This window comes from Phaenicophaeus curvirostris, chromosome 4, assembly GCF_032191515.1.
Source record: "Phaenicophaeus curvirostris isolate KB17595 chromosome 4, BPBGC_Pcur_1.0, whole genome shotgun sequence".
Classification (NCBI taxonomy): Eukaryota; Metazoa; Chordata; class Aves; order Cuculiformes; family Cuculidae; genus Phaenicophaeus; species Phaenicophaeus curvirostris.
The window spans coordinates 6,205,976-6,220,819 of NC_091395.1; the positions used below are offsets into that span (position 1 = coordinate 6,205,976).

Genomic DNA, 14,844 nt, shown 5'->3' on the forward strand with positions numbered 1-14,844 from the left:
CGGAGCTGGGCAGTGCGTGAGGGGGCGTAGGAGTGGGTGAGGGGCTCAGGAGTGGGTGAGGGGCGCGGGTATTGATAGTGGTGCTGGGGGTGTTGGTTAGGGGGAGGGGGCAGCGAAAATGTCGGGAAATGGACTCTGTGCCGCTCATTGTGGAGCTGGAGGAAGCAGCAGCTTTATCAGGGCTGGGCAGTGTGAGGCAGCGATCCCCATCCATCCTGTGGAGGGACCGGAGCTGGGACGGGATGGATTCCCCAGTCGCCTTGTGCGTGTTCTCTTCGTTCCCAAGGACTCATTTTTATGTTTGATGGAACTTCACCTCAGCCACATCTCTTGCTGAGTTGGAGCTTTAGAGGCAGCTCTGCTGGGCTCATAGAGGAGTTTGTCTGCTGGCATTTTCAGTGTAGTTCCCTTGCAGCTGAGTTGGGGAAGGCTGCAAACAGAGGCAGTAGCAGAAGCCTCTGTTCAGCACACATTGAACACAAGGTGTTCGTGCTGAGGGTGATGAGGCCCTGACTCACGTTGCCCAGGGAAGCTGTGGCTGCCCCATCCCTGGAGGTGTTCAGGGCCAGGTTAGATGGGGTTTTGAGCAACCTGATCCAGGGGGAGTTGTCCGTGTGGATGATCTTTAAGGTCCCTTCCAACCCAAACTATTCTATGATTGCATAATTCATTGTTATCATCCCCAAAGAATGAACAACACCCAGAAAAACCTTGCTTGAAAGAAAAAAAAATCCTGCTAATAGTGGGACATTCTAACTTTAAAAAACCACAGTTGCTTAGGTGAAAATTAACTATACTTTAGCTTCAATCAAATATATTCCTCTTCCTGTAATAGTAACTACTTCTGGTATCAAGAGAAGGGGCTCTGCGTCTGCAGCGTGGCTGGGGAAGACGAAGGATTGCAAGGGTGTGGTGTCTTGTTTCCTTTGCACCCAACCTGCGGGGAAGCAGAGAGCGGGGTGTTCGCTGTGCACTTGTGAAATGGTTTAACTGAGAGACGTGTGGTTTCCAGCACGCCTTTACCATCGTGTAACCTGACTGTTAACTCTCTTAGGTTGGTGAAAAATGGCTAGCGGCTCCGGCTGTTTTCGAAGTGCTGGAAAACCTACCTTTGACCCCATACGAAAGGTGGTTTTCCCAGCTGAGGCTCCAAGGTCTTTAAAACCTTCTCTCTCTGCAACTGAAAGGCTGAAACCTCTGCATTGTGAGGGACGCGATGTGCCAGCAAAGACTCTAAATCCAGGTATGGTTTCCAGTGGAATCTACAGTTAAAATTCACTGCTAATGCTAGGGAAAGTAACGTGATTTTCTCTTTTTTGAAAGGTTGCAGCCCTCTGCCTCTTGTTGTTCTATGTTCTTAAATAACATCTTTAGCATCTGTTTGAACTTGTTTCTCTTCTCCCCGTGTCTTTTTGTACTGGAAGCTTTTTGCCATGATGAAGTTGTTGTAGGGTGGACTACGAAATGTACAGTATTTCATAATTAGAAATTCCAAGTTACGTGTTAAAAGTGCTGTAGAAGTTGCCAAAACATAGGATATGTTTTGCTATACGTGCCACGTTGGTGCATGAGTTTTCATAGAGGTCATTGAGGAAAGTTTTAATGGCTGTTCCAGGTATCCCAGGATGTATTGGGAATTCTCTCTCTTCAAGAAGTTGTGTATACTTGTGCCTGGCTATATCCCAGCCCTGAAGGTGAAGATATAATCCATCCTATAATTGATACAGGGAAAAAGATTTCCTGTTTGCTCTTAAACTTAAAAGAGCATTGATCTTTCACCGAAGTAGATCATACAGAAAGTGTTAATTTGTTGATTCCATCAGAGACCTCCAAGCAAACAGCAACTGTCCACCTTATAGCGTGCTCCTTGGAAGAGCTTGTCTTCTGGATAAATCTCAGGAGTGTGGCTTTGCCTTTGGACTACTCAGAATTCAGTCTCTTATGACTTGACTAGCTTGTATTGCACTGGCCTCTGGCCCTTGTTGCCCATATTCAGCAGCTCTTGGTGGGTGGGTTTCTTTTTCTTTGAATGAGGAGCATGCTTTTTGAGTAATGTGTGTAGTTGCTAAAACTTGGTAGTGTTGTGACAGAGAGTTTTGCTGCTTCATAGTTCTATGTGAAATGGCTCGTGCTCTGCTGTTTTGAATCTAACATCAGCAACTTTCACTCGATCACTGATTTGCAAGGGAAGGGAGGATATATGTTGTTTTTACATATAATATCTGTCTATACTGAGAAGTTAATTGAGCTATTACTCAAAGTAAAAGCTTTTGTGTTTTTAAAAGAGGAGATACAAACACTTCAGAATTATTAGTGTTGTTAATGCAGCATTAGGTACAAAGCAGTGCTGCTCTGGAGTGGTTTTGCTTTTTGTTCTTCTAAGAAGCATCAAAAAAACATTTATTGTAAACATTGAAACTATCAATGAGAGTGCTCGGTGCTTTTCTTGATTCTGTTGCAGAACTTTTACTGTGGAAAGCAGCCCCAGGTCCTCTCTTAGAGGAAATCCTAGAGAATTTTATTTCAAATTACAAACGGGGAGTAATAAACCCAGTAGCTGCCTTGCATCAGTTTGCAAAAATGCACAACATTCAACTTGAACTGAAAGAAACTAGTGTGGCGGGTAAGTAGTTACTCTTCCCTTAAATAATATTTGCTCATCCTTGAAATTAGCTGATTTTCTGCAGTTAGTGTTGCTTGTGCTAATACAACTGAACTTTTTTACTGTTGATTGCCCTGCCCTCCCCATACTTGGCTTTTTGGCTGTCGTTTCGTTGCCTACCCAGCTGTGTCTGCTAATTACTACAGAATTGATCAGATGAGTTGTATAAAATTCTGATTGCTACCAGAACTTTGTGGAAAGCGTATGAAGTGAAAGATGCCAGAATTCTTGTGGAGATAAAAGGTTTGAGTTGTATTTTGCTAAAATTATCTTTTTGTTTTATACTTGTCCTAGGAATAAATATAAACACAGGAAACAGTGCATAAAAGTACCTTCAAGTAACTTTACTGATTGGATCTGCTTGTTTCTTCTTTAAAGGGGATATCATACGGCCTTATTTTGCCCACTGTGCAGTGTTAGATGGTGTTCCCCACGAGACTGGACTGGGAAAAAACAAGAAGGAATCTAAAATAAATGCAGCTAAACTAGCTCTCGATAAGCTACTTAACTTGGAGTATAGAGGGGAAAAGGCTCTTGAGAAGTCAGGTAAATGTTCTAGCAACACCTAATTAGAACTTGAAAAGCTTTTTTAAAGCATTCCTATGCAAAATCTCTGTGTAATTTTATTAAATGCTTCTGGATCTGGGCCTCTGAGAGTTTTCTTGGATTCTTTGGGCAGAGCTGTTTGTCCTGTGGTTCTGAAGCTGTTGATTTTCCTTTGGCTTTTGTGTATTAGAAGTTGCATCAAGAATACTAATGGAATTTGTGTTTCCTATTGCACTTACTTGCTGCTCACTAGGTAGCAACAACATGGAGCTGATCTTAGGGAGGTTTGAATTTTTATAACTTAAGTCATCAACACTAAGTTATTGCTTTCAAAAGAATTCAATTGCTGTAAATTTTATCTTATTTTAATGGTTGCTGCCTAAAAGTTCTATGCTTAAAGGACTTCATAATCCAAAAAGAAAGCCTCAGAGAATTAGAACTTTTAACTTGCTGGAACTAATGAGAGATCCGTGTTTTGAAATTTAGAGTGTATCACACTTTTAAATTGTGTTCAATTCTTAGATCCTCCATGTAGACCTGCTGAGATTGAAACTCCAGCAGACTCTGTTCATGTTTCGAGGAGATGTCTTGGTAAGGAATTGTCTTGGTTTCTTAATTGCTTTAAATTAGCCAGCAAATGCTTGCTTTTTCTTTTTCTCTGTGAAGGTGCTATTACTGGACACAAATTCTCTTTGGAGAATACTGTAGGAATTAGTGTCTCTGTAGTAGGAGATTGACAATTGGTTCTACAAATTGACACAACTAAAGTAAATTCTTTTTGAATTTTAGTGGCGGATCGGTAACGGAAAGAGTATTTCTGCCTGTACTTGAAATACCTGAAAATGCTATAGGTGATCAAACTTGATCCATATCCTTGATTTGTTATCATAAATAATAAAAGCGTAAAGTGTTTAGGTATTGTTCTTTATTTATTCGTGTCCATCCTCATAATCTTCACAATCCCCAAAGTGTGTGTTCACAGTAGTGCTTTTGCCTGGTGTATAGATCTAGAATTTGGCAAATTTGGTCATGCATGGTTTTTTTGCCCTTGCAAATTCACATCTTGTTGGGCTTTTTTCTGCTCTATTTAGGAGGAAGAGAGCTTATGTATCAAAAACTTACACAAACACTTCAAGAAGTATTTGACAACCTGACTATCAAGTACCCTGAGTACCAAAGCTGTGGCAATTCTCTGGCTGCCTTCATCATTGCAAAAGGCAAGTGTTTTTTGATACTGAATATCTAATTCTCATTGGTTGATGTGTTTCTGGTCTGGTAAATAAATGTGAAGAGGAATGCTCCTTTTGACGTGCTCTAGTCTGACGGCTCTGTCATGCAAAGATGCAGGACCTACAGAAGCGTGTCTGGATGGTGGATGAAAAGCTCAGTTTGAGCTGGCAATGGGAGCTCACACTCCAGAAAGCCAACCATATCCTACGCTGCATCAATAGAGGTGTGACCAGCAGGTCGATGGAGGTGATTGTCTCCTCTACTCCACTCTCAAAACCTCACGTGGAGTCCTGCATTCAGTTCTGGAGTCCTTGGCGCAGGAAGGACGTGGATCTGTTAGAGCGCATCTAGAGGAGGCCACAAAAATGCTCAGAGGTCTGGAGCACCTCTCATACAAGGACAAGCTGAAAGAGTTAGGCTTATTCAGCCCGGAGAAGAGAAGGCTGCAGGGAGGCTTTATAGCAGCCTTCTGGTGCTTAAAGGGGCTACAGGAAAGCTGAGGAGGGACTTTTTATAAGGGTCTGTAGTGATAGGACAAGAGATTTAAGGGATTCTGTGTCCGTGTGCTGCCTCAGAGAGGAATAGACTAGTATAGATTGTATAGAGTATGGACTGTATAGACTAGTATAGGCTAGAGCAGGTGGTTGTGCACTGAAGGAAGCGGCAGCCTTTGGAGAACCCACACAGGAACAGGCTCCTGAGAGGAGCTGCAGCCTGTGGAGTGAAGCTTATACTGGAGCAGGTTTGCTTTCAGGACCTGTGACTCAATGGGAGACCCACACTGGCACAGTCTGTTCCTGAAGGATTGCACCCAGCGGAAGGGACCCACACTGGAACAGTCTGAAGAACTACAGCTCATAGGAAGGATACTGTTTGTAGTCATTCATGAAGGACTGTATCCTGTGGGAGGCACCCTGTGGTGCAGCAGGAAAGACCGCAAGGAGGAAAGAGTGGCAGAGACTGTGTTAAGAACTGACGCTTCCCCATACCCCTGCGCCACTCAGGCAGGGAGGAGAAGAGGTGGAAGAGTCAGGAGTGAAGTTAAGCCTGGGAGGAAGGGAGTGTGGGGGGAAGGTGGATTTAGGTTTGTGGTTTTTTTTCCCTTGTTATCTTACTTAATTTTTAATTGACAATAAATCAAATTAGTCTTTCTCTTGTTGAGTCTATTTTGTACACGAAACTGATGGCAACTGATCTCCCTTATCTTGACCTACAAGGTTTTTTATTTTATTTCCCCACCACTGTCCTCCTTGAGGCCAAGAGATGGGAGAGAGCAGCTTGGTGGGCACCTGACAGACGGGTAAAAATCAATGTTTTCTTTTTAGGTGGACAGTATAAAGTTGTGGCTCTAGGAACAGGGGAATACAATTGCAGACAGAGCTTTCAGCAGCGTGGAAGGGTGCTGCATGACAGCCACGCCATCGTTACTGCAAGGCGTTCTCTGCTTAGGTGAGAGTGGTTGTACAAATAATGACTGGTTCTCTTGCAGCTGGTTCTTGCCAGTTTTACTTTTGCAAATGAAAGTGCGCTTGCATGTTATAGTTAGCGCTTCCTGGATTGTTTTCAAATTTGAATTAGATGTGAATGTCTACATATTTGTAAACAAAGTAGTGTTCTTCGCATTTACTGTTACTTAACCTTTTGTTTTAGGTATTTTTATAGACATGTTTTGCTGTTCTATAATGAAAATCCATCAAGGAGAGAGACATCCATATTTTGCACAGCACCAGGCTCGAAGCTGCTTGCCCTAAAGCAAAATACAACTCTATTTCTCTACATGAATGAGCTGCCAAAAGGAACTGCTCAGCTAAAATCACGGGTGTGAGTACTTTGGTGTTTTCAGTGATGTTGTAGTGGAAGGTTAATTTGTTTACAGTGGCAAACAAGCTGTGAGTGTGGAAAATGTGTGTTATTAAATGTTTTATAAGATCAATCAGGGGCTATTCTGCTTTGTTTTTCTGTTTTGGAAGCATTATTGTACAGGGCAGAAGTGATTAAGTCTGTGAGGTACAGGTCAACATGACAGTTCAAAATAACTTGGGTTATAGCTTCAGGATGATGCTTTGCTTATTACAGATTGCGCTTGTCTGTTAACTCTCCTCCCAAGTTGTAAATGAAGTACTAATAAATCATTAATTTAACCACTGAGCTGAGTAGACATGGTGATCTACCATCATCCTTTCCACCACAGAACTAAGGTTATAAAAGCCTCAGATTGAAATGATAGGCTCCCGCTCTGCTTTATAGAAGAAAGTAAGATATGCTTGATGGGACAAATGTAATGCTATGCCTGTCTTTCTAACTTCCATTAAATTTCTGCAAGATTCTTTTTTTTTTTTTTTTAATATTTTTGGCATCTAACAGCAGCAGTCACTGGTTTAACGAGTTATTATGAACTGTTTTTGTTTCTGTTATAGTAGTGCAGTGGAGTAATGTCACTGAAAGTTGTACACTCATTACATTCTAATATGCACAAGACTGTTTGCTGCTTTTGTGCTGTGTGTGACCTGAACGTTACAGCCCGTCCATTGCATGTTGTGCTGACTAGAGGAGCCCTTTCTGCTAGAATTGCACGTTTTATGTTACTTTTGGTATCCTAGCCTGCTCCTGCAAGTAAATCATTGATTAAGACTGGATGCAGTTGGTAGGCAGCTCTGTAATAGTTGGTGGATCACAGATTCAGCACTTTCTCTCTTGCTTTTCATCTGTTCTGGTCAGTGTATGTGGTCTCTTGAGACAAAGTCTGGCAAGTCTTTTCTTCTAAACAGCAGATTTGCTATATATAGACTTACTTAAAGATAGGTCTTAGAAGGGACCTATTTGGAAGTAATCCGTTGAGTGGCAAAGTGTGGCTGCTTATTAACAGATGACAGTACATTATTTAAGCCAAAATAAAACGAGTGCTTTATAATAATGTATAACAATAAAGCAAAAGCATTTTTGATCCTAACACTGTAAATTATGCTAACATTGAGGAGGGTTGGCTCAAACCTTCAGGCTTTGAGTTCTTATCCCTCTTTAGTTAAAGTGGAAAACTGTTTATCTTCAGAACAATCGCTGTTTTGTCTCCCTAATGTGCTTGTTTTAAATATTTTGGAGGGTTGCAGTGTAACTTATATTTTAAAGGAGATAGGAACCATAAAGCTGCATTTTTGCAAGATGAACAGCCCCCAGGTAGCTTCTGTCGTAGCATAAGTGCAGCTTGTACTGATCTTTCTTACTGTTCACACAGCTGATGGCTAACATCTGGTTGAATTACTGTAATTTAAATGGTGATTTTAGTGTTCTAGTCACTTGAGTAGCTGAACTTGGTGTTTTCTAAAATGTACAAATATTGAGCATGATGTAAGGCCCAGACCTATTTTTAATTATTTTCTGAGAAACAGTATTGGATACCACTTCGCAGTAATCTCTGACAGATTACTTTCTCACTGAAATTCATTTTCTTGTCTTGCTTTAGACATCTCAATCCCCTATCTCTGTCTGCTTACGAAACTAATGAGGAACTGAGTCTCCACGTTACTGTAGAGGGCAACATTTACCCAGCTGTCATTTGTCCACCCGAAACTGTGAGAGCAAGCAGTATGTCAGCTAGTGACAAATTAACAAAGTGGGAAGTGGTTGGTATTCAGGGGGCATTGCTGAGTCACTTCATCAAACCAGTTTATATCAACAATATTCTCGTAGGTAAGCTTAATGTGAACGTCAGTGGGTTTTTTGTATGTTCTCATGTTCCATTTTGATTGCATCTTATAAAACATAAACTAAATCAAGATGGTTCTTCACAGAAAGTCTTTAGGTTTGTGTCCTGTTTGTGCCCTACCACCTGCCTGCCCCATATTGGTTAATGCAAATACATGTTTTGTTGAGGAATGGACATTATTAACGAGGTGATAATGAATTCGCAGGATTTTGTGGTAGTCGGGAAGCTCATACTGTTATTGGAACTCATTACAGGAACTTTTATTTCTGTAGTGGAATTAAATTAATGGGTATTATCCTGAAAGTTTTCAAGTGTTTCTTCCTCTCACTATTTTTATTCTGAGACTTACTACACAGGTATCAAGAGTTCCCCAGACACTGAAGCTGTAGCAGCTTCTCATTTTCTAACACTGAACAAGGTTTTTGAAGTGCTCCGAAAGATCTTGCATCTTAGGGCAAGTTTGGGCACTTGGAGTTAAAAGCAATAGGAAAAAAACTAACGTGTTCACTTGAGTGGGGTGCAAAGTAGATGTAATGATCTGTTAAGCATTTCCCTTCTGTTTAATAGGAATTCTATGCCTTGGCATGCTGTGAGCCCGCGTATGTTTTGTTTCTTAGCCAGTCAGAAATACTGTTTGATAGAGAGTTAGATAGGCAAACTGCCTAGTGTGTTTTCTCATCTGGAACATCAAAGTTTGTGTTGTAGCTTCTATTTTAATTGTGTCTCCTGGAAGGTATGCAAGGAGTTGATGAAGAATAATTGTTCTAGAAAGGAAGCATCCAATGAAAAGTAATGCTGTCTTGGGAGTAGAAATTGTGAAATCATTTTTGTTCTGTGCACTGAGCATTGGAACTCATTTTTCCAAATACTAATTTCGTGTAGAGTAATGGATGTAGCGTAGGCTAATGGTAACATCTGTTTTCTTAGCTGCTTTTTTTAGTTCAAAGTACTTTTATGTGACTGATCTTGTTTAATAGGAAATGGAAATTGCAAGGATACAAGAGGACTAGAAACAGCTATAAAACAGCGCATTGATGATGCAGACCTAGCAAAGCTTCCCTGGCCTTATCTGGTCCACGGATCCAATATTTACTTGGTGAATGCTGCACACTCAGTTCAAAGAGACTTTGAACTGAGGTCTCTTAGTTTGAATTGGTCGTTTCCAGATGCATCACTGGAGATTGTGGATGGGTTAACAGGAAAAACCACTGAAAGGTTAGTCTTTTTCTTCATTATGTTGGCAATAATGGTTGGACTTACTGTTATGTGCTGGTTCATTGGTGTATTCATTTTTTTAAGCTGTGTATGGAAACTGCAGCGTTATCCAGTGAGAGAGATTATTCCTGCATTAGGTGAATGCATCCTGCAATTAGATAAAGTTTTAGAGATCTTATAACTTTTCATATCTTGATAACTCACTGCAATTAAATAGTTTTTTGAACTAAGATATCTTTATTCTATTGTTTGTTCTAGTGAATATTTTAATATTCACAATACATAAAACCCATCAGTATCCTAATTCAGCTGAATTCCAGCTTGAAAACTGTTTTTAGTTGGTTGTGTAATTTTTCACAGCTGCTGACTGTCGCTAGCTTTGCTCCTTGGATGTGGAAGTAGAATCTTAGGCTCATATTCGCAAAGGAATGTGGGGGGGAAATTCCATTAATGATCAAAGCAGCATATCTGTAGCATATTTGTTACTGAGTTTTATTATGCTTTTTTTAATTTTGACTGTAGCTCACCGTTCAAAAGTGGCGTTTACATGGCAAGTCGCCTTTGCAAGGCGGCGATGTTCAGTCGTTTCAGATCGCTTGCTAAGAAAGCAGCACGGGAGGATTTACTTCAGGTTGCTACGTACCATGAAGCCAAGGTAAGCTGCTGAGAGGAGCAGAATGTTAGTAAGGTGTCTCTAGATGGGTGCTCTCAAAGCTGGTTTGATAGCCAGGGGTGATTTTTCTCCTTTGCTGAAGATTTCACATGAACACCTGGATTTCCTTTATTACCTGTAATCTTTGCCCGAGAATGTCTAAAACTGCTGTTTTCAAGTAAAAATTAATCTATTGAACCAAGCTTGAAACATTCCATGTGAAATTATTCCATGTTTTGTCTTGGCACATGGAGGATTCTGGCATTTTTCTCACATAAGACATTCTCATGTTGAAAAGGTTGAGGGTTTTGCTTGCTAGTTAATTTTCAGTCTTACTTTTTATGTTTGTTTCATACATGTGTAAGTATTTTTCTTTCACAGTGTAGCCTTGTGGGAGGATTCTTAGATCATAGAGGAGTAGAAAACTAGGAGTCATTCATAGGAAGGTAGTGTTGGGTCCCAGGCTTTCCTTTGTGGTGTAAAAATACAGAGAAATTACTTAAAGGAGTTTCTGTGATTCTGGATTGCTGTAAACATGGTGTACTCACTCCTGTCCATTCTTGGAAATGTGTAGACTTATCTTACTTCTCTGTGCTCTTCCAGCTTTTTCCTCTCCTTGGTTCAAGGAGATTTTAGTTCCAAAATAGTTATGTGGAGGTCAACCTTTTATGAAGTGTATATATTTTATTTTTTTCCCCCCATCAGAAGATGCAAGAGACCATTTTCTGAATGACTCCAAAACTCCTTTGAAAATAGAGGGGCTTGCTAACTGACTGTTTGTTCACCATCTGTTTATATTTGCAGTGAATGATACTGAATGTTTGTTTTCTGAGTAGATACTACTGGAACTGAAAAGATGCTGAGAAAAGATAATGTTTAACAGAACCATTCTTCTGTACCAATAAATACCTGAATATCTAAAAAGAATGTGTTTTTAGAGTCTGTAACGCAGTTTACTCAGTGGCTGGAAGTGAGGGAACTGCAAGATTTGTGTGTGTCATTTTCTACAAGGCTTGTGCTGGTGCATATTGTAAGCGGGTGGTAAAGAACGCAGATGTCTCTGACCATCATTCTTGAGATGTTTCAAGATCTTTTTCTGTTGTTTCGTTTTGTTTTGGTTTTTTATTTAGATTCAAGCTGAATTGTACCAAGAAGCTAAAAACTTACTGCGAAGCTTCTTAGAGCAACATGGTTATGGGTCCTGGATTGTGAAGTCACCGGAGATGGAGCAGTTCAGTGACTGAAATGAGGTGGAGTGTATGTGAAGTCAGTTTGGATGATTTCTTTCACTAATTCAATTCTGATTAGTAAAATGTTTAGTTTTAAGGTTTATATATGCAACAAAAGCATCATTCCTGAGCTTTCTCTTGTCAAGTTAAATGCAGTCATTAAACCAGCTGTAGGAGTTTACTCTTTCCCAAAAGTTGATGTTTCCTTATAGTCAGGAGTATCTGACAGCTTGGTTTTGTTTCCCACCCACCCTGCCCCATGTCACTTCTTTTCTGCTCCCCCTGCCCCGATGGTTAACGTGGTTTTCCTGTTAGCTTCAGGATTCCTGTTACTGATCTCTTCTTTTTCCCTGCGTTTTTCTTGATTGTCTGTAAGACAGAAAAGAAATAATCAGTAAAAGTTGGATTTCTTTAATTTAAAGAAAAAAACACTGGCAATCTATGCTTTACCTGTAGTCATGATTTCCTAGGTGTTTGAAGACTTTTGTTTAGCATGGCTTTGCCAGGTGGCTTGTTGTTTACTATGTATTGTTTGTGGTAGAAGGGTTAAAAAATGATCTGTGTACTTGCAAGTGCAAAATGTTGAATTCCTGAGCTGTTACTCAACTGTTCTGTGCCAGCCACTATTTTTAGGAACAGATTGAAAGCATTTTCAAGGTCTCAAAGTTGTAAATTACAGAATAGCATATAAAAGTCACCAGAAACTTTCACATGCTGCCCCAAACACCATGAGATGTTAGCGCTTGCCGGTTGGTTGGACTGCTGCGCATGCAGACTTATCACTGTACTGAAAAGTCCTCATAAAATTGTCTGCATATGTAATAATATGAAAAATGGCACTTGGGGAGAGGGAAGTTGTTCCCTGTGAGTCACATTAAGAATATGGTAAGAAGATGAGACGTTTAGAAGGATGTTAAGTACCATACTGGGGTTCTATGTTGGGGTGCTCAAGGTTGATGGCACGCTTCCATTGTGTTCCTTGGTTTTTAAATATCGTACAAGTGTCAAAAGCTGTTCTGTAAAGTTTTCAAGTGCCAGTAATGGTATAGTGCTGTTGTCACATTTCGGATTCTTGTAAAGAGATTATAGAGCAAAAACCTCCTTTAATCAGTCTTCCGAGTTATACACAGAGACTTTACAGGAGGAAATCTTCTCTTGGTTTTCAAGTTGTGGAAACTCATTGACTTGTCACTGCTCTGCCTGTTCTTGGCTCTTCTGTTTTCGTTTCTGTTGCCACCTTTGAAACTGGGGAGTGGTGCAGTGGCTTTGGTTTGTCTTTATGTGGCAGATGCTCCATCTGTTTGCTGTATGTAATACTTCTTTTCCAAGAAGTCTTGAGAGTGACCATTGCATTCCAGGCTAGATCATAGAGTTGCTTTATTCAGGGCTGTTAAAACATCAATAAATTTCCTTGATTGACAATGTGTTAATTTTTTATGCACTTCTGGACCATTTTTCTTTATGGATTTAGATTTTTGCTGAGACATCACCAAGGTGTTTCCTGTGGTTAAGCTAGAAGCCTACAAAACTTAAGTTCCTTCCTAAGAGGAGAGAGGTTCTGTTGTGAAAAAGATGTGTTGTGATGCGCATGCTTGCTGTATCCTTAAGAAATGCATTGATGCCAACCGTATGGATCTACCTCTTGTATCTGGATTGGTTTTTGGCTAAGTAACAGCAGATGTGGTGTGCACCGAGCTGGTAAACAATTGTTGGCATTGCAGGTGTTCTAGCCAGGTTTTTCCTCCTCTGCTGCAGGCCTGAGAGGTGAGAATGCTGCCGTTCCAGCAGTAAGGGTGAAGATGGGTTACTGACAGGGAGCTGCATGCACAGCACACATCGTCCATGTGTTCGTACAGGGTTGGGTGCGTGGATCATCAACTACCATGTGAATATGAACAGCACTGCTGGCCGCTGTCTGAGAGCTCAGCCTCTTCTCTCTGGTTGAAAACTGAGCTCCACTGGTGAGAACATGCATACATGTGTATCGGCATGCATATTCTTGGCATATACACACGTGTGTATCATGTTATCTGTCACAAGTAATGTACGTGACAAATGTGGCAGGTACAGAACATCACTATAACATGTGTGCTGAATCTGACATACATGTCCCATCTCACATAGGTAACCTGTCATGTGCATGTTATGAACATCATATGTTGCGTGTCATACATATGTCACATCTTGTGTGTCACATCGCATGTCATGTCAGGGGTTGCATATCACATGTCTCATGTCACAGCATGTCACATGGCAGGCCACAGGTCACATATGATATGTCACATACTTCACCATATCACAGAATTGCTAGGTTGGAAAAGACCCACAGGATCATTAAGTTTAACCATTCCTATTAATCACTAAACCATACACCTTGGCACCTCATCCACCCGTCTTGTAAACACCTCCCTGGGCAGGCTCTTCCAGGGCCCAATGACTCTTTCTGTGAAAATTTTTTTTTCTGATGTCCAGCCTGAACCTCCCTAGGTGGAGCTTGAGGCCATTCCCCCTTGTCCTGTCCCCTGTCACCTGGGAGAAGACCCCAGCTCCCTCCTTTCTACAATCTCCTTTCAGGTATTTGTAGAGAGCAATGAGGTCTCCCCTCAGCCTTCTCCATGCTAAACAACCCCAGCTCTCTCAGCTGCTCCTCCCAAGACTTGTTCTCCAGCCCTTTCACCAGCTTCGTCACTCTTCTCTGGACACACTCCATATCATGAGACATGTCCATATGTCATGTCATGTGTCATATATGATGTTATATATATTCTTCCTGATGTCTAATGTTAATATTCCCCCTTCCACTTTAAAGTCCTTTTACTCTATGCCCTTGTGAAAAGCCCCTCCCCAGCTTTCCTATAGCCCCTTCAGGTACTGGAAGGCTGTTCTAAGGTGTCCCCAGAGGCTTTTCTAGTCCAGGCTGAACACGCTCACCTCTCCGCCTGTCCTTATAGTAGAGGTGCTCCAGCCCTTGTATCATCTTCATGGTCTCCTCTGGATCCGTTACAGCAGTTCCATATCCTTCTTACGTTGGGGATTCCAGAACTGGGCACAGGACTCCAGGTGGGGTCTCACAAGAGCAGAGTAGAGGAGGAGAATCTTCTCCCTTGACCTGCTGGCCATGTTTCTATTGATGCAGCCCAGAATGCGGTTGGCTTTTTGGGCTGCGAGAGCACATTACCAGGTTATAGAATGATAGAATTACCAGCTTGGAAAAGACCTCTTGGGTCATTGAGTCCAACCGTTCATATCTGCCACTAAACTGCTCTTTCACTTCAAGGAAAGCGTCCTTGAATATCTGCAAGCTCTGTTCGGCTCCATCATCCCTGAGGACCATTTTCCAAGCGGTCCTACTGACCAACTCCTTGAAGAGCTGGAATTTTGCTTTCCTAAAATTTATGAGAAGTGACACGTGTTGTGATCACATGACTCCATATGTCATACACATCCCATGTCTCACACCATGAGATGTCACAACGTGTTGCATAGGACATCACATGCATGTCGAATGTCCATCGCATTCAACAAGTATATGTTGCATGTCACATGCCACACACCATGTGTCATGTCATCACATCATACATTGAGAAGGGTAACACAGCTGGTGAAG

The 14,844-nt window shown here is 41.2% G+C and overlaps 1 protein-coding gene across 1 annotated transcript; it reads left to right on the forward strand.

Annotated features, from left to right (window-relative positions):
• The first annotated feature begins 1,065 nt into the window (after window positions 1-1,065).
• Window positions 1,066-11,463, forward strand: ADAD1 (adenosine deaminase domain containing 1). Its single transcript, XM_069854965.1, has 11 exons — window positions 1,066-1,243; window positions 2,462-2,623; window positions 3,041-3,208; window positions 3,731-3,799; window positions 4,300-4,425; window positions 5,764-5,887; window positions 6,089-6,259; window positions 7,899-8,125; window positions 9,119-9,356; window positions 9,879-10,011; window positions 11,139-11,463. Exons 1-11 carry the CDS (start codon window positions 1,066-1,068, stop codon window positions 11,250-11,252), a joined length of 1,710 nt encoding a protein of 569 aa, XP_069711066.1. The 3' UTR covers window positions 11,253-11,463.
• Window positions 11,464-14,844: the final 3,381 nt, after the last annotated feature.

What these genes read in the sequence shown, in the direction of transcription:
- ADAD1 (XM_069854965.1), top strand. Translation starts at nt 1,066, where the DNA reads ATGGCTAGCGGCTCCGGCTGTTTTCGAAGTGCTGGAAAACCTACCTTT. An exon ending in AGCAAAGACTCTAAATCCAG is followed by an intron (nt 1,244 to 2,461) that starts GTATGGTTTCCA and finishes ATTCTGTTGCAG; the next exon opens with AACTTTTACTGTGGAAAGCA. An exon ending in GCTCAGCTAAAATCACGGGT is followed by an intron (nt 6,260 to 7,898) that starts GTGAGTACTTTG and finishes GTCTTGCTTTAG; the next exon opens with ACATCTCAATCCCCTATCTC.